Raw genomic sequence first — 17,577 nt, forward strand, 5'->3', positions numbered from 1 at the left:
GCCCAATTATTGCCCATGCTCTGATCATGAGTAGGATAGATAGATGATCTGTGCCTTGGTATGTCATCAAGTTATATTCAAACTACCGTTTGTGTTCTTCTGCAGTATTACTCGAACTGAACTCATTCTGAAGATGAAATACCCACTTGACTTCCCCCGCGCTGCATCGTCGCTTCCTCAATAAGTTCAACTTTTCAATACATTCGATAGCGGCTGGCTTGGATAAGCGAAGCCCTAGTCAGAGCGTTGCGAGGCAGACCACGTTCTTAGCTCCCGCTGCAGTCAGCGTCTCCTAGGTTAAGAGTCTGCTGGCTAGGATGGCGGGGACGCCAGCGGTTTCGAACCAGCGAAAGTTCTTGTCAGGGGGCTACTGCGCACTACCCCAACCCGCCGACCTTTTCGTTCTGTTTAGGATAATAATATTGTGCCTATGATATACCTAGTGGGAGTACAGGTCCTGTCGCACGACTGCAACCGCGAAACGATGACCGACCAGCTGCGTCGAGTAACCACGACCCACCGAGAGGGTAGTTGACGATTGGGGAGGGCTAGTGGGGAAGCCGAAGACCTCAAGCTTCAAGTCTCGCACATCGAGACCCTGAACCTCCGCTTACTGTTTTTCGGTCGTTTCCGAACCGAACAGGGAATTGGTGTTTCCCGATGCTGGAAAGAAGGGGTGTCCAGGGGTCTCCTTGTGTGTAAGAACACGTTATCCCCATCATGCCATGCCGCTTCTGCCAGGTAGCCAAGCTAAAGCTTGCGGCAATGCTTCCACGCCCTTCAAGCTGCCCTCAGCATGCAGTTACCTGCGAGTGATTAACAGGCAGTACACGGTACAAGATAAGGCCTACCTAGTGCCGTCGGGGCGTTGTCTTGTATCATCATCAACTTGATCGATAATGCAAACGAGCTACTACCCAACCCCAATTATGATCTCCGCGAACGGGCATTACCCACCTAGAAGTCCTCCGCCTAATGGATTATTGCGCAGGTTGACCCATACACCAAGATCCTCTGTGGACAGGAACTCGCAAATTGCAGCCTCTGCAGGAGATAATGCACTTGCTGAAGCTTCAAAACACACAGATTTGTGGTTTTGTGATGGTTCGGTGCGTATAATGACTGCCTGTGATCGAGCGCAGACTGAGGCCACAATCGGGCTTTAATAGATCATTTTGAGAGCAGAAGACACCTTATTTCGTGTGCACAAGTCTCAACTTGCTCGCCACTCGGCGTTCTTCCGCGATCTCTTCTCATTGCCACAACCCAGTGCGGATAATACATCCTCTTCTCCGACCGTGGTTGTCAACAACGACCCTGCACTACAAATAGATACGACCAATGAAGTAGAAGGGTGTCCTGTTCTGCGACTGCACGACACGGCAGAGGACGTTGAGAATCTCCTCACGGCACTTTATGATGGCCCGTAGGTCTCATATAGTGCGCTGCGTTTTCATGTGACGAATTTTTTACAGAAACTTTGGGAAGAATGACCCTACCGATTTTCGCATGGTTTCGGGAATACTTCGACTTGCGACCAAGTACCTTGTCGATTCGTTGAGAACCAAAGCTCTTGTTCATTTAAGCAAGGCTTGGCCGACTTCACTCAAGGGATGGGATGCTAGAGAGGACGTTACTCGTGCTGATGAAATGCAAAGTGGTCCTGGAATGTCCAATATATACCCTTCCCCTGCAGTAGGCTGCTTCTCTTGACATTTGATACGACATGGCTCATTCGCATTCAGGACGTTATTATCCTCGCACGAGAAGTCAATGCGCCAAGCCTCCTGCCTTCTGCATTCTATGACTTGTCACGATACCACTATACCCAACTCTTCGAGCAGGACGACGAGAGTGGCCCTTCTATTGCACAACTGCCGCTATCAAATGCAGACCTGCAAAGGTTAGCTTTGGGGAAAGAGGCATCGCAACACGCGATCACAACTCTCATTCGCTCCATGGGATCACATTCTCATCCGCTTCTTTTGGGGCATCACGCACACTCGCATCGCTCATGCAGGAGAGATTTCTCGGAACTTGTGGCACTGGCCACTCAGCATTATCTCTTTGATCGCGAGCGTGGTTGCACTGATCCTTTGTATGTTGCGGAGGAGCTTGGGCAACCATTGTATGATTTTGGTCAGGCTTCGAGCGTTGATGACGCGCGGTTTGGGGAATCTCGCCGCAGTGTAGAAGTATCTGAGTGCGAGGCGTGCGCGAGAGCGCTGGCGATTTGGACTACGAGGGAGAGAGAAAGAATGTGGAAGATGATACCGCTTTGGTTCCGACTGGACGTTTAATGCTCTGCATGAATTTTTAGATTGTATTGACATGACCATCATCTCACGCCTATGTAGTATACGACTTATTTATTTTGTTGTTCCATGAAGGGCCATTGTAGACACAAGAACCCGCAAAGTTGCCTGGAGCTCAACGTCGACGCTATTTCAGAAGTGCCCGAACGGGTCGAGATCTATCCGCAAGACGAGGCTGGATATATTTAGAACTCGCCGTGTGCATGAACACATTCACATCATCATCTCCTACACGATCTCCACGAAGCTATTCCCACAAAACAAACACCGATGGACAGCCTCCAACAAATCCCTCACGATCCAACTCTGTGCAGCGACAGGCAACTGGCTCTCATCCGACGCTGCAAGCGGAAGCAGGGCCTTCCGGCTGCATCCGATACACGTGCGCACCTTTGATGTCGAGAGTATAAACGAGGTGACCGTACAGCGAGCTAATATGAAAGAAAACTTGAGATGGGATTTTCCAGCTTCGTGAAAGAGGGAGGCGTACCCCAGGCATGGCCATTTGGACAAGTTGCGCGGGTGATGTCATGCAGTGGGACTTCGGTGTGGCAAGCGGGACAGTGTTCGTGCAGCGCGGCAATTGCAGGATCGATGGAGAATGATGCAGTGAGAGCATCTGATAAAGCTTGAGCCTCGTCTGATAGATCTTGTGGCGAACCAGGCAGTAATGACTGTACTACCTCACGGAGAACAAATGGGATATCAGGCACTGTGACAAGGGCTCAGCGGATAAGAAGAGAAAGTGGACTGTCGGGCGCACTAGTGATGACGGGGATGATGGCCCGCAAGTGACGAACCAGTACCCGCAGCACGCAGTGTGAGATGGCGGCAAGCAGGCGTTGTGCGACTTGGCCGCATTGTGCTTGCATCTCCGGGTCCTTGCATAATTTCTGTGAATAAAATACTGTAAGTGTACCGGAGTGGACGCTCGTAACTCGCGCACCCAACACAGGTCGGCTATGGAGAGCCTCATTCGAAGCGATAGGAGATTGGGCCAGCCGAACAAATGGGTAGTCAGGCTTTTCCGAAGCTGGGGTCGCAAGTCATCGTTCGATCCTTGCGTCCAGGATGGTAAGACTATGGTCGTTGTTTGGTCTGGTGGTACTTGCGATAAAATCTCCAGTACCTGAGGGCACACCGCCGCGAAGCGCGCATTACTGCGTAGATGAAGCATCAGTGCACGTAAATAGTGAATGGGGGCACTTCCTGAGGCTTAACCATCTAAGCATCGAATGACTAGTGAGAGGTCAAGTGTTCGACTCACCACAAGAGATTTCAGCAAAAGCCTCTGAAGCAGTGTGCAAGACGGTCTCATCGTCGAGCTGCCAAAATGGTGCAGTGAGTAGCATACATTCATGCTGGGCTTCATTCTTGTAGCCGAAATCTGCAGGTCGAAGGGCTCTAGAAAAACAAACAGATCCGTGGGTGATTGTAAATAATATCATTGATGACATTTACTCGTATATCCAGATGAGGGTCGACTGCGAGTCGTACGACATCATTCCACCAATCCTGTTGACATCCAAGTTAGAAATTCCCGCAGGAGTAACTTTGGCAAACAACGTTCGTGTTGTGCGAGATAGTTCCGTAGAGGTAAGGATGTCGCCTGCAAGCGGAGGAGTCCAGGTAGGTTCCACGGTCATATTATGGATGACATGCAAGGAACCATCGAAAAGCGAAAGAATGAGTGCGTCGCGGTGAAGCACATAGGATACTCCAGAGACAGGGCTAATGGCAGAGGATCCGATGGACATCTTTTGGGTTTGTAATTGGAATGCGCGGGTGCCGTTCCAAGCTGGTTCAGAACCGGGCCATGACCACAGGTACACAAGGCCGGGTTTTGTGTACACGAGGATCGGCTGAAAAATAGCATTAGAGCCAGGTAAGACCGGAGAAAAAGGTCAAAGAGTACGTTTCTTCCTGGTGGTTGAACCCATGCTAATGCGGTCACACCTCGTTTGTCAGCCTCGCAAATCGGACCTTGGACGTCGAATACAGCACTGGTTGTGTACTCGGGCACAAAACCAACGTTCGAAGTAGACTGTAGATTTTGTGTGACTTTTACCAGTCCAACATTGCCATTATCAGTGGAGAAGGCCAGTAGGGATTCGCCTTCGCCAAAATAAAGATCCCGTTCATGCGACAGACACGAGAAAGCTTACAATGACCGACAGCGTGAGTAATCCAAGGTGCCCAGCTCAAATGCGTGATCCAGTGATCGCTCAATGATTCCGTATGGATGTACGAGAGGGAACCTCCTGAGTTGCTGTTTCTGTTAAACCTGCACACAATAAGAAGGACGTATTTCCAAAAAAGACCCGCATTTACACACCTGAAAAACTCAATACAGCCCGCCCTGTTTCCTAGGGCAAGCATCGACGAATCAAGGATCGGAGTGGGTGTGATTCTATAGTCCGGTTGTTTTGACCAGGCAAGACCTTGAGCAGGATGTCAGAGAATGTGTCATAACATTATAAAGTCACGCACTAGTCACTTGCGCTCGAAGAGTGTTGCGGATGATATCCTCAGATGAGGCTGTGTCGAGTAACAGACCTGTAACATCTTGAATCTCCACAAAACTCAGGACTCGGATGAAGCAACATGAGTCACAGCTCTCACATTGGTCCATTCTCCCTTCAAGTGATTTTTAGCAGCCGTCCAAAGTGATACTTCAGCGTTTGAGTTAAGAATGGTTATTACGCATCTTGAAGATATATATCAGCTGCATGTCAGACAAGCGGTGAGGGACATACCTGCCCCGCGATGTGAGATTACTAGGGGAGCATGCAACCCCACGAAGGGAAACGTCGAGGGATCCGAGAGTAATAGCGCCCCAATCTTACCATCGTCGCAAGCCTCAAAACTAATACCGAGGAGCGGCAACCTCGGGCATATGCTTACCTTGACATATACTTGGCCACATATGAGTCTGTCCACGAGCCGGCTCGATCATCGTCCTGAACCACCCGAGCGTCTGCTCCCCTTGCTCGTCTCCTCGAAGTGCCTTGATATCGGGTGGTGTACTGAAGTTGATACCCGAATCTGGGGTCTGAATGCAAATGTAGTAAGGTGCCTCCTTCCACAAAGTTTGACGAAGAGTTCTTACCATGATATGTACGGTTGCCTTGGTGGTAATACAGGCCTGGCCATCGTCTGACCATTGCAGGCACCTCTCAGAAGGATTTAAAATGACAGTAGTCACTGCCAGGGACGTGTAAATTGCCATCCTCGACACAAGATAAGCCAGAGACGCGTTGAATAATGATTAATGATATTCAGGCTTGTCAACGTCGAACGTGATCAAAACTCAAAATCTTTCCTCGATTGGTCTGGACTCTGGACTCTGGCTAGCTGGGGAGACAACGAACTTACATAACGCAAACTGATAAAATGATTATACAAAATCTCGTTGCGAAGCTCTCCAGATCCTCGAAGAACGTGTCCTTCCCTCCGTCGGCGCGTCCGCGTCAACACAGAAGCTGTCGCTCCCATATGCAGATACACGACTCTGGGACTGGTTACTGCGTAAACATTATAGACGATGCCCAATAGCGACGTGGCATTGACGCGGCATCTTGTCCCAGAGGGTTTGGGGTAGTACTAGGTCACACGATGTACAGACTGAGACAGCGGCCAGCATGTTGGACTGCGAATTCAAATTTGGTACATAAACAAACTTGTTCCCGAACTGCTACTACATAGTTCGGTTTAACGTTTGCACAGTTTCGCTTGAACACACTTCCCTGCGTATCGAGTACGACGCCATGCACCTCCGCACGACCGGTTTTTATCATGTTCTACGAAAGCAAGCTCCTCATCGTTCACCAGTCTTTGTGCGGAGAATAACGACAGCATCCTCATCTTCCCAGTCTTCTGCTCGCACCGCTATCTACGCGACGGTACTCACTGCTTCTGTCGGTCTGTTTGCAGTCTATTACTATGATGCGCGTTCCGCAATGCACCGTTATATTTTGACACCTGCACTGCGTCATACATTCGATGCAGAAACTGGGCACAGGATTGCCGTCAAAGTCCTTCGTAGCGGACTGGGCCCGCGGGACCCTGTACAGGATGATGAAAGATTGCGGTCTGAGGTGCGCAATTACTTCACTCGAAAGCTGGCTCGAGTTACTCATAGTCTTTCGAATTAGTTTTGGGGGCATGAATTATCCAATCCCGTTGGCTTGGCAGCTGGTTTTGATAAAGATGGCGAAGCTATTGATGGTACGCTTCCCTTTGACTCACCTATGACCTTGTACCGATGCAAGTTTATTAGGTATCCTTAATCTCGGCTTTAGCTGGGTTGAAATTGGAAGTGTTACACCAAAACCTCAGGTGGGTTTGCTATGTCCGGTAGTTCTTTACCCATGTCTAAGCAACATACAAGCCTGGAAACCCGAAGCCACGCGTATTCCACCTTCCTGATGACGCAGCACTTATCAACCGTTACGGATTTCCCTCACAAGGCGCTGCCTCCGTGATTTCCCGCCTTCGTGCTCGCATACCCAAATTTCATGAGACGAAAGACGATACAACTGCTGCCTTCAAACCCGGGTCAGTTCTTGCAATCAACCTAGGTAAAAATAAATCTTCTCCGGTCGAGTCTCCGGATGATTTTGTCACTGGTGTGAAGACGTTCGGCCCATACGCCGATGTTCTGGTTGTCAATGTCTCTAGCCCGAACACACCCGGACTTCGGTATGGCCTTTACCATCATTTGGCGTTATCTGACGACCCTTCAGCGGTCTTCAAAATCGAGAACTGTTGGAAGACTTACTTACAAGTGTTAAAAAAGCCCGGGACGAACTAGAACCATCGCCAATAACAGCACGACGACCACGCTTGGTGCTGAAAATCGCACCTGACCTCGAGGAATCACAAATTGTCGATATTGCCGATCTAATTCGCAAGAGCAATATTGATGGCGTCATCGTCAGCAACACTACAATCAGTCGTCCCGCAAGTCTTACCGATCGTAAGTCAATATACCATCATTTGATGGAATCGCTCATCCGTACAATCTGAAACAGTCAATAAATCTGAGATGGGCGGTCTCTCGGGTGCTCCCTTGAAGCCACGTGCATTACAGGCTTTGAAAACGCTACGCGCGCACGTCCCTGCAAGTATTCCACTGATAGGCTGCGGGGGAATTAGCACGGGCGCTGATGCATTGGATTATGCTCGGGCGGGTGCTTCATTGGTTCAAGTGTACACTGGCTTTGGCTATGACGGTGTAGGGACTTGTAGACGCATCAAGGACGAACTGGAGGTTCTGCTCAAAGCGGAAAACACGACATGGAAGACTGTTGTTGATGAGTCTGTACGGAAGCTCAGTTTGACAGAGTCATGATCAGACTCAGAAGTCACAGCGATACTCATACAATAGGATCAGGAACTCACTGCTGGACCGGCTTGGAGAGCGGATGAGTGGGACTGATATGGCTGTTCGCAAACTGTACCATAGGAGGTCCTTGTTAAATCCAATCCCATCTATTAGGGCTGAGCCCTATCTAGATAACCCATGTGCCCGTGCGGTAGAGTGTTCAGTATGAAGACATAGCTGAAACGAGGCCGGAAGTCAGTAGAGGAATAACTCCATCAACTGGGCCTGCGTTCTGAGCTTTCCCTACTATTGTTGCATTGTTCACACTCATAATGCAAGGATGTTGAGAATGGAAAAAAAGGTCTTTAGCACTCTGCTCGACTCTCCTGGATGGCACTAAAGTGTTCTGTCAATCAAAACTATAAGGTGCACTCCACTCTGCATGAGATATACCCATATGCATATGGTGTTGACAATCATCCAATGAACCGGGAAATCAGAAAAAAAATTTGAACAGAGTGAGATTCGAACTCACGCCCCCGAAGAGACCAGATGATAAGCTCATCCAATGAGCTGGTCTCCTTAGTCTGGCGCCTTGGACCGCTCGGCCATCTGTCCTTGAGGCAGGGCTCAAAATAGACCTACTTTGAAATAGGAACAAAGTGGAGCGCTTAGTCGAGACATTCTACAAAAACTTGTGCAGGGGTGGCATATAATAAATTCCGAACGAGCTACCCGAGCGCTGCACCAAGCTGTCCAGTCGTTGGCTAGTGACACAACTATACCCTTGGCCTAGCGCGTAGTGTTCATGCATATTGGCATATGATCAATTCCGTACGTCCCCCACCCTGTTGATTCAAGTATTATTGAGACAATCTGACCACTTCGCATCTAGTGATGGCCACGCAGAACTTGTTGCCAAGGACTTCGATATTTCAGACTTCGAGACTGTACACCTCTATGATATGTACACCCAATTTTGACTTCAATCTTGTATGTGCCAATTTGTTGCCTCGTAAAGGGCATTGATGGTTTGTGGGTAAGAATGAACTTGAAGTTGCATGACACTGATCTGGCATAACACCTCATGTGGCAAGACACGATTTGCGATGAACGTGATAGTCGAGTATCTGAATTGCGTGAAGTGACGCAGGTTACTGAACTGCCATTTAGTACAAGTAAAGAAAGCTTTAAATCACTTGTAATACAATGGCTGTAGATATCGTCACTCCTGTAACGAAGACGATATCACGTCAATACCACCTTACAGGCTACTCGCCGCTTTAGGCAAAATTGTTCTAATCGCGCTCTCGTTTAGACAAGTCAAAAAGGGTTGTTAGAATGCTGTCCATGTGCTTGTGTATACCGTCATGGAAACTCTGATTGGTGATGAGTTGTTCCACATTGCCTATGACAGACGCTGTCTGTTGCACAAGACCGAAATCGACATACCTGGAAGGTGTTCATATCGAGGACAAGGAGAGCGGTCAAAGGGACGTTGCTCACATGTCATCATAATAGCTATGGGGTCGGTATTAAGCCCAATTCATCAACAATCACATCCTCCACTCACGTTGCAGCGTTCACTTTTACTTGGTTCTTTTTCAGGGCCTCTTTGTCATACAACATAGGCCAATCTTCATCGTAAGCCAGCAGTTCGGCAGCGCCCCGCAACGGACGTAGATGATGGTAGTCTTCGAACATGTCGGGGAATATCTGTTGGTGCATGGATTCAATCCTAGGTTCTCAAAGACGCTGGAATGACCATGGACGTACCATCTCCCCCGTGAAGTAAATGGGGACATCATCAGACATGAGCTTCACTTTCCCCCAGACAAACCTATCATTCTTCTGGATGACGCGATGTGCAGACCAGCTTGCCATCCGCCTAAGACAGAAATGATCAGTTGGTATATGCCTCGTTGAGGATCGGATCTATCCGAAACGTACCCTTGGCAATAGATAGGCTCGTGAAGCACCGCGTAAATTGGGTTGGTATCAAAGCTCTGTGAGTTCTGCACGCTGTCAAGAAGCCCATATGAGAGCTTCCCAAACGTGCACAAGTCTGTGATCGCTCGAAACACGAGTTCTGCGCATATGAATGAGCTCTCGTCGGCGAAGTTGAAGCGAAACTACATACGGTGAACCCGATCGATGCCGCCTAAGTATAGAAAATGAAAAGCCACATTTTCGCAGTAAATCAAAACCCACCATGTGATCCGAATTGTATGCCAAGTTGTTGCCACCGTGAGACCGTCAGATTCCCGCCGTTCGGAACAACGACATTGTTTTCTTCTAGGAAACCCAAGATCCGACGAACCTGTAGTTGATCAATAACCTGGTAGATATAGACTTGTCCGAGTTTCTTACATTTCCTACATCTTGGGGATACTTTGAATAGTAAACCTTGTTTCGTTCTTCCACCTTCACTAGACAAACTGTCAATTGAAATGAGGGCAGACGGCTAGGTACGTACAAACGAGGGCTTCGTAAACTGCGTCGGGAGAGTCGACCATGGGTGGAATACCGCCAGCGGTGAAGACTTCCTTCAAGCCATCACTGTGGAATGAAAGGTAGGTAGCGGCACAGAAGCCTCCGAAACTTTGCCCAAAGATCGTCCATTTACGTGCTTCAGGGTCTTTCTTGCCGTCGAGGAGAAAGTGCCGAATGGTCTCACAGTCTCTGACTATCTTTCAGATGAACAACTGGCGACGCTTAGCGTTATGAGGAAATGTATACCAATGTTATCTGCACGAAAATGTTTGAGATACTTGGCAATTGCCTCATCGTCCATTTGCTTCGTTTGGAATATGTCCGCCGTTATCGGCGTGCTCAGACCAGTCCCACGAGGATCGAGCCAGAGGGTCTGCGATTATCAAATAGCAATCATGGACGAGCAAGGACTCGTGACACTGCTTGCCTGATACTTTTTCTTGTGAAGCTTGTTCATAGTAGTATATTTAGTCTTGCAAACATTCTTGTGTATGAAGACAAATCAACGTACAGCACTCCCCAAGTCTACGCTGAAAGATAGGTCGACACCGAATCCTGGACCACCTGCACGACGCAGAAGTTAACATCTGATCGCAATTGTTTAAGTTGCGATGAATTACCTTGCAAATACAAGACTGGATTTCGCGAGTGAACATCATGCATGCGATGCTTGAAAGAATCGGGAATGACACACGATAAGGCAGATTCGACTCTGCCGCAGGGTCCGTGCCAGATTCCAAAGGAATGAGATTGCGCACAAATACTCGGATATGGGGACCATCTGGTTTGGCGTAATCCACGGGCACAGAAAAGAACCTGTCGATAACCTTGATTGAGCCTGGAATTTTATTCATGAGCTCGTCTACTGATCCTGACTATGGCGCTACTGACCTTTGAGTATGTATGGTTCCAATTGTGTGACTTCCATGTTCGTATTCCCGGTTCTTCGAGTAGAAGCTTGGGGTAAAAGAGTGAACTAGACGACACCACGGTTTGGACTAACCCAATTGGCCATTGTTACCTATATAATTAGTTTCCCCATGTCAAGGTCACACGGTTTGATTAATTTCGTTGACTCACTGAGTGCGTGTACGTCCCGTCCCAGGATGCTCAGAACGTAAGCAAACATTGTAATCCGAGTCGTGGATGTATAATGACGTGTACGAAAAAAGGGGCAATATGCAAAAGCCTCGAGTACTTGTAGTGGATATTGTGGGAAAACCTATATAGACGTGTAGGCTTGACCCATTCTTGAACGTTTGAACGTACAAGAGACCACCCGTGAAGGCTATTCAGTCGCGATGATGTCTATATGAGTCGATGTTCCGTTCCTCTGCTGCTCTCTCTGATGACTCATTTCCGCTATCCCAACTTTCTACATGAGAAGCTGGTAACCGTCACGAGTGACTCACAGAAAGGACGTTGAAATGAAATGTTTATTAGTTTGTCACGTGCCCACGTGGGAGTTAGTAATGTAGGCTTCGATAAAATCGTACTTACAGAACGGATTGATAAATTTATGGGAATGCACGGAGCACAGTGAATCTACTACTAGACCAACAATATCGGAGCTAAATAGAACTACGGAAGGCAGGCAGGGGGGAATCCTTGAGATATTCTATTATTCATGCCTTCTGCCATTTCCCAGGTAATAATGTCCAAGTCAAGTCAAGTTCCATGGGTGCTCGTATATTATACTGTTGCACGAAGCAGCACACCTGGTAGAGGTAGGAAGATGAGATATATTGCATGGTAACCGATAGACACTTTTCTGCCTCGCTACTTCCTTATCTAGGGCCTGATTAATGTGAACCAAAAGTTGTAATTAATGAATAAGTGGAGCATCGGACGTTCTTGAATTTCCGCTACTTCTTGCTGAGTGCTTGCAGCTGTACGAACTCGTAGTAATCTCCTCTCTGCGCAAGAAGCTCGTCGTGGGTCCCAGATTCGCTGACCCTGCCTTCCTTGATGAAATGTCTGTAAAGTAGTGAGGAAGTGTTCACGAATGCCAGCTCTCGATCAACTCACATGCAATCAGCGTTCTGGATAGTCGAAAGGCGGTGGGCGATAGCAATCGTGGTCCGACCTTTAGCAGCTTTATCAAGAGCATCTTGCACGACCTTCTCTGAGTTTGAATCGAGGGCTGATGTAGCTTCGTCGAGTAGAAGAACCTTTGGGTTCCGAAGCAGTGCACGAGCGATTGCTATACGTTCTAAATCATGATTTCAGCGCACAAAGAATGGCATCTATTAATGAACGAGGGCACGTTTTTGACCCCCAGAAAGCTGGGATCCCTTGCCACCGACTTCGGTATTGAACCCACTATTGTTATAATGTCAGTAAGCCTCGAGTCTGCGTAGTAATGAGGTCTTACTCTGGAAGTGATTGAATAAACTCTAGTATATTGGCATCACGACAGGCAGCCTCAATCTCTTCTTGTGTAACCTCAGATTCTGGTTTGGAGGCACCGAGCAAGATATTGAAGTGGATGGTCCCCGCGTACAAAGTCTGCAAGGCAAGTAGTCAGCTCTCTCCACCAAGAGGTTAACATCACGAGTGTATTCACAGGCTCTTGCGACACAAGTGAAAACTGCTGTCGATATGCCTGGACGTTAAATTCACCAATAATCTCTCCATCAAGCGATATCTGTCCGGAAAGTGGGTCGTAGAAACGCTCTAGTAACTGGATGCTAAATGGACCTTCAGATGCCTATTCGAATGTGGTACAATTGGGAGACTTGCACTGTGCTTTTACCGCAACCGCTAGAGCCGACCAGGGCAACGTAAGTTCCAGGTTCGACGATAAGCGAGAGGCCACGAAGAACCCGGAATCCGGGGCGGGTAGGATAACTGAAACGAACGTTGTCCAGCTGTATGCGGCCTTTGATATGTTCGCTCGGAACACTTTTGCCTTCAGTTGACTCTGCATCAATCGTAGGAGTTGAATCAAGAAGCCTGATGACTGCGTTGGCGGCCCCTTTGGCTGATGAGACGTCCGGCACAAAAGCAAAGACGTTACCGGCCTGCATTGCGCCAAATACGATACTCTGTCAAAGTCTTGTTCACTTCAAGGATGTCCGGAGGTTGAAGAAATGACCATACCATCAAAGCAATAAAGAATGATTGCGTTGAAATCTCCAGCTGCGAAACGAGCGTCGCGCCATACCAGAAAACTAGAGCAATTACCCAAAATGCCATGCCCTGAGAGAGTGCGAACAGCATGTTGCTCCAGAGCGCTGTCCTGATGGATTTTCTAAGAGGCCCTTCCAAGCTCTGTCTGTAAAGACTAAGGCAGTGCTCTTCTCGGGTCAATGATGCAACAGTGCGAATAGCCGCAGCAGCTTCGCAGGCAATCTGAGCAGAGTTTTCATGCTCTAACTTGTTATTCTTATCTTTCAGAACAACGACTTGCTAAAAGGTGTGTAGCACAACGGGAGCTTATTATACAAGTGACGTACCAAGCGTATGAAGCCAGCGGACACCAGGATAGGGACACATGCTAAATAAAAACGAAATTTATAAGAGGAAGGCGCGAAACCGGAAAACAGGGCGCACCCATGCCGACAAGAGCCAGCTTCCAAGCATATGCAAAGCCAATGGCCAAACCAGCAAGTATAGTTGTGATAGATTGGACAATACTGACCAAAGTCAGTAATGTCATTGCTTCAGGAGGACTCGTAATGCTCACGTTCCCAGAGTTACGCCAGCGAGACCATTGATCTTCTGGGGGTTTTCGCTCAAGTTTGACGTCAGAGCGCCAGTCTTACGGAGTCTGATGAGTGTTCTGCACAAGCTGAGAAGTTATGGCTCACACTATTCTTGTCGTTGTCAAAGTACTCGACTGGTTTTATGAGTGGGAAAAGTAACTCGGTGATCAAGGCACTCACTGTCTTGTCGGAGGATGGCTTTGAAACTCATTGAACGGAGCTTGGCTGTCAGAACAGCGGCAGAGGAAGCAAAAAAATAGGTCTGTAAACCAACACAACAGCCGTATAGAATAGCAAGAATGAAAAACCTGGCTCGAGATAAGCACCAGCACGATCTCTAGAAAAACATGAGAACTCAACCAGAGAGCATTCCGATCGCCTTCGTAGCGGCGCTCAGAATTTGTGGTGGCAGAAAAGCCGGAGATCGAGAGCCCTACCGGCGCATGCCAGGATGAATGGTATCTGTTTTGTGTGATAACAGGACTTACCGTAGATTATACCAGATGCAGGATAAGCGGCACCACTGCCTGCGAAAATGTATGAGCGCAGCTGATGATATGTGTTCTGCGAACTTACATATGGCAAAGAAAGATCCAATCAAGTATCGGTGAAGTCCTTCGCGGTGAAGACCACCAATTCGTCTCATCAAATAGAATAGACCATAGTCTTCCTCTGGAGTCTGGTCCCCAACTTTCTCCTTTGGTTGACTGACGACGTCGATGGAGCGAATGGTGCTCTTGATATCGAGGTCATCTGACCTAGGCTTCTCTGAATCTTTCTCATCACTTGATATCACTGTATCAGGATCTTCATGACCCTCGCGGAGAGTTTGAGCTGTGACAAGACGATAGTACGCGCCATTTTCGTCTGCTAGGAGTTCTGCATGAGTTCCTCGCTCCAGTACGAGCCCCTCGCCCATTACAATTATGCAATCAGCATCTTTGATCGTTGACAGGCGATGGGCAATGGTGACGGTAGTTCGACCAGTAGATGCCTTGTCTAGAGCATCTTGTACAACCCCTTCCGAACGAGTATCGAGGGCGCTCGTTGCTTCATCAAGGAGCAAGATCCGCGGATCTGACACGATAGCTCGTGCAATGGCGATGCGCTGTTTTTGCCCTCCTGATAACAAAAAACCTCGCTCACCAACCATAGTGTCATATCCTTGTGGCAAGTGGCCAACAAAGCTATCTGCATTAGACTTGATACAAGCTGCCTTGATGAGCCGAAACTTTTCCTCGTCAGATGCATCCTCGTATGATGTGCCAATGAGACCGTGCGCGACGTTGCCCCTGACAGTTGTCGCGAAAAGTACGGGCTCTTGTGAGACTAGACCAATCTGAGAGCGTAACCATTTGATATTCAGCTCCCGCAAGTCAGTTCCGTCAAGCATGACAGAGCCACTGAGCGGATCGTAGAAACGTTCCGTGAGAGATACAATCGTGGATTTACCAGATCCGGATGCACCAACGAGAGCAGTGGTCTTGCCAGCCGGAAAGGTGATGTTGATGCCTTTGAGAATTGGGACATCTGGCCGAGATGGATAATTGAATGTGACGTCCTCAAAAGTAATCTCGCCAGTGATATTTTCAGGCTTTAGTCCTCCTAGGCTTGCAGAGTCGATAAGAGGGACACGCTCGATCGTAGCGAAGAGTTTGGCAGCAGCACCACAGGCACGCGTAATGGCTTGAGAAAAGATTGAATGACAACGCCGAATCAAACGTGGGATCAAGATTACCTTGCAATTCAGGGGCGAGTAGGGCGAGAGATAATGATCCGATTAAGATGGCCATGAAGACATTGACAACCTGTCCAGCATTAGCTGCCAACCAATGTTAAATGTAGTTTTACGGTCCAGAAACATGAACAGACCCTGGCCCTCATTTATGAGGGTGGTTCCAAAATCGAACGCCAGCGAATATGCAGCGTAGAGCACGAAGAAGAGGCAGCCTAACCCTGCACCTTGCCAAATACTGGCTTTGGTGTCAACAACGCGAGATGCATCGACGTTAGTATCATATATTCCAGACAAAACTTTCTGGGTCCCGAAAGCCTGCGCGGTGCGAACCGTAGATATGACCTCTTCTGCAAGACTACCTGCCTCGGCAACATGCTTCAAAGACAATCTGGTATTGAACGAAGATCAGAGCTACAGGATGAGCTCACCGACAATAACACTTACTGCGTATATTTGGACACAGACTTATTCATGACACCACCTATGATTGCGATGCACGGAAGGATGGATGACAATGCAAGAGCCAGACGCCATGACCGGGCAAATGCAAGGATAAAGCCAACGAAGAATGCGCTGACGAAAGTGACTGCAAGGGTGACTTTTTCGGATATCCCCAGTTGTACCAAATCTATTTCAGAGCAACGTGATTTCGACAATCCACCTTCGCAAAGTCCAGTACGACTTACGAGTGTCGGTTTGGATGCGTGTCGCAACTTCTCCAGCCCCAATATCATCAAAATAGGCAATTTCTTGCCTAAGGATGGCCTGAAGATACATCTCTCGTATTCTTTTCCCATTAACCTCTGAAGTATAAACCCAGGTGTACATGTACAGGTACGTGGAGATAAACATTGCGATACCTGGTACGAGTTCAGGTGGACTAAGTCTCACTCTTATCAAATCAAAAACTCACCAATATAAACGAGATAAGAAGCATCCAGGTTAGCACTGTGACGGAACGAGGATGCAGCAGCATCCAATGTCGCCTGCGCCTGTTCAATCACGTTCGCATCTTGAGACTGTAGCGATTGATAGTACTCGTTCTCTGCTAAACCAAATGTAACGAAATCTTGAGTCAAGTTGCCGAATATCAAAGTCATCAGAGGCTAGGATAGAAAATAAGGAGATGTAGCTCGCAAATTTGAAAACTCACCTGCGAAGCGCCAGCAACAACAGCACAGAATACACCAAAAAGGTTCAATATCATCTCAAAGCGAGTTGAATACCTGTTTCGGTGAACTATCACGCTCAGTCAGACTCAGAAAAGTGGGATGATCTGACCGGAATAGCGATGAGAATGACGCAGGGACGAGTATATCCGCTGCCTTTGCGTTCTCGGCTTCGCTCTCCATCCTCTTAGATGCTTTCTTTGGCCAGGGGATAAACGCTCGGATGCTTTTTTTATTATTATCTTTCATTTCTAGAGCGACATGTTCTGGGGTTGTGAGCTCCTTTGAAAGGGCAGGTTTCTTCTCATCGCCGGGAGTGGCTGGAAGGCCCTCCAATGTATGTGGCGCAAGTGGGGCGGGTTCCGCAGTCATGTTCTAGTGCAGCTTGAGCGGACAGCTTTGAAAAATTCATGCGTTTATCTAGGGTCACTGCGGTTCCGACGGCGGCGTGAACGAGCCAAGCTCGACTCATGACTGTGTGGGAACTACTAGGAAAGTGGGGCAGTTCATAGGAGCCTGCGGAACAATTAATGATGGGGAACCTCCCGTCGCTGCGGCCAAAGAGTCCGCGTCACGTATGTATTATGTAATATACCGTAGCAATGATCGTTGCATTCTTCAAGTTCATCATACGGATGTGACCTCGACGTGATCCTCGACTCTACCAAGTAGGACTCTGTTAGATCAAATTGTCCAGGTGGCAGGCACACGTTATTTTCTCGTACACGCGAAACAAATTCCTTTTTCGTCTTGTTCTACCGTCCTTACTCTCTCACTTGCTATTCGTGCCCGTTTCAGTCCCGCTTCAAGTACGTGTTCTGTGACTTCT

General features: G+C 48.2%; 5 protein-coding genes and 1 non-coding gene across 6 annotated transcripts; 2 read left to right on the forward strand and 4 right to left on the reverse strand.

The window, feature by feature from the left end:
* Positions 1–899: 899 nt before the first annotated feature.
* Positions 900–2,300, forward strand: F5147DRAFT_772410 (uncharacterized protein; the record flags this gene model as incomplete). Its single annotated transcript, XM_041441343.1, has 4 exons — positions 900–1,109; positions 1,170–1,426; positions 1,476–1,695; positions 1,746–2,300. The coding sequence occupies 4 exons, from the start codon at positions 900–902 to the stop codon at positions 2,298–2,300; spliced, it is 1,242 nt and encodes a 413-aa protein (XP_041294216.1).
* Positions 2,301–2,389: 89 nt separating this feature from the next.
* On the reverse strand, positions 2,390–5,617 carry F5147DRAFT_689375 (transcription factor IIIC subunit delta N-term-domain-containing protein). The gene is made up of 14 exons (XM_041436962.1): positions 5,425–5,617; positions 5,220–5,367; positions 5,072–5,156; positions 4,938–5,022; positions 4,806–4,887; positions 4,651–4,756; positions 4,481–4,599; positions 4,231–4,430; positions 3,777–4,177; positions 3,583–3,719; positions 3,262–3,530; positions 3,079–3,208; positions 2,806–3,027; positions 2,390–2,746 (listed from the first exon to the last, which is right to left on the reverse strand). The coding sequence occupies exons 1-14, from the start codon at positions 5,542–5,544 to the stop codon at positions 2,544–2,546; spliced, it is 2,307 nt and encodes a 768-aa protein (XP_041294217.1). The 5' UTR covers positions 5,545–5,617; the 3' UTR covers positions 2,390–2,543.
* A 374-nt stretch (positions 5,618–5,991) lies between these two features.
* F5147DRAFT_689378 (Dihydroorotate dehydrogenase-domain-containing protein) lies at positions 5,992–7,989 on the forward strand. Its single transcript, XM_041436963.1, has 6 exons — positions 5,992–6,412; positions 6,470–6,542; positions 6,595–6,653; positions 6,706–7,016; positions 7,061–7,293; positions 7,349–7,989. Exons 1-6 carry the CDS (start codon positions 6,083–6,085, stop codon positions 7,666–7,668), a joined length of 1,326 nt encoding a protein of 441 aa, XP_041294218.1. The 5' UTR covers positions 5,992–6,082; the 3' UTR covers positions 7,669–7,989.
* A 162-nt stretch (positions 7,990–8,151) lies between these two features.
* On the reverse strand, positions 8,152–8,259 carry F5147DRAFT_t71. Its single transcript has one exon. It is a non-coding gene; the product is annotated as a tRNA-Leu (tRNA).
* A 445-nt stretch (positions 8,260–8,704) lies between these two features.
* On the reverse strand, positions 8,705–11,283 carry F5147DRAFT_130921 (alpha/beta-hydrolase). Its single transcript, XM_041428186.1, has 16 exons — positions 11,215–11,283; positions 11,026–11,155; positions 10,829–10,972; positions 10,755–10,769; positions 10,646–10,698; positions 10,562–10,582; positions 10,381–10,507; positions 10,118–10,327; positions 10,012–10,070; positions 9,853–9,961; positions 9,782–9,802; positions 9,592–9,730; positions 9,418–9,529; positions 9,215–9,357; positions 9,148–9,162; positions 8,705–9,093 (listed from the first exon to the last, which is right to left on the reverse strand). Exons 2-16 carry the CDS (start codon positions 11,060–11,062, stop codon positions 8,940–8,942), a joined length of 1,359 nt encoding a protein of 452 aa, XP_041294219.1. The 5' UTR covers positions 11,063–11,155; positions 11,215–11,283; the 3' UTR covers positions 8,705–8,939.
* Positions 11,284–11,991: 708 nt separating this feature from the next.
* Positions 11,992–17,256, reverse strand: F5147DRAFT_689400 (P-loop containing nucleoside triphosphate hydrolase protein). Its single transcript, XM_041436964.1, has 20 exons — positions 16,733–17,256; positions 16,493–16,685; positions 16,266–16,439; positions 16,024–16,207; positions 15,714–15,967; positions 15,580–15,663; positions 14,418–15,527; positions 14,202–14,274; positions 14,022–14,149; positions 13,947–13,975; positions 13,823–13,896; positions 13,690–13,772; positions 13,593–13,633; positions 13,237–13,545; positions 12,862–13,181; positions 12,701–12,824; positions 12,509–12,642; positions 12,401–12,456; positions 12,163–12,346; positions 11,992–12,111 (listed from the first exon to the last, which is right to left on the reverse strand). The coding sequence occupies exons 1-20, from the start codon at positions 16,784–16,786 to the stop codon at positions 12,000–12,002; spliced, it is 3,720 nt and encodes a 1,239-aa protein (XP_041294220.1). The 5' UTR covers positions 16,787–17,256; the 3' UTR covers positions 11,992–11,999.
* Between the last annotated feature and the right edge of the window lie 321 nt (positions 17,257–17,577).

This window comes from Suillus discolor, assembly GCF_016758755.1.
Source record: "Suillus discolor strain FC423 chromosome Unknown F5147scaffold_20, whole genome shotgun sequence".
NCBI lineage: Eukaryota > Fungi > Basidiomycota > Agaricomycetes > Boletales > Suillaceae > Suillus > Suillus discolor.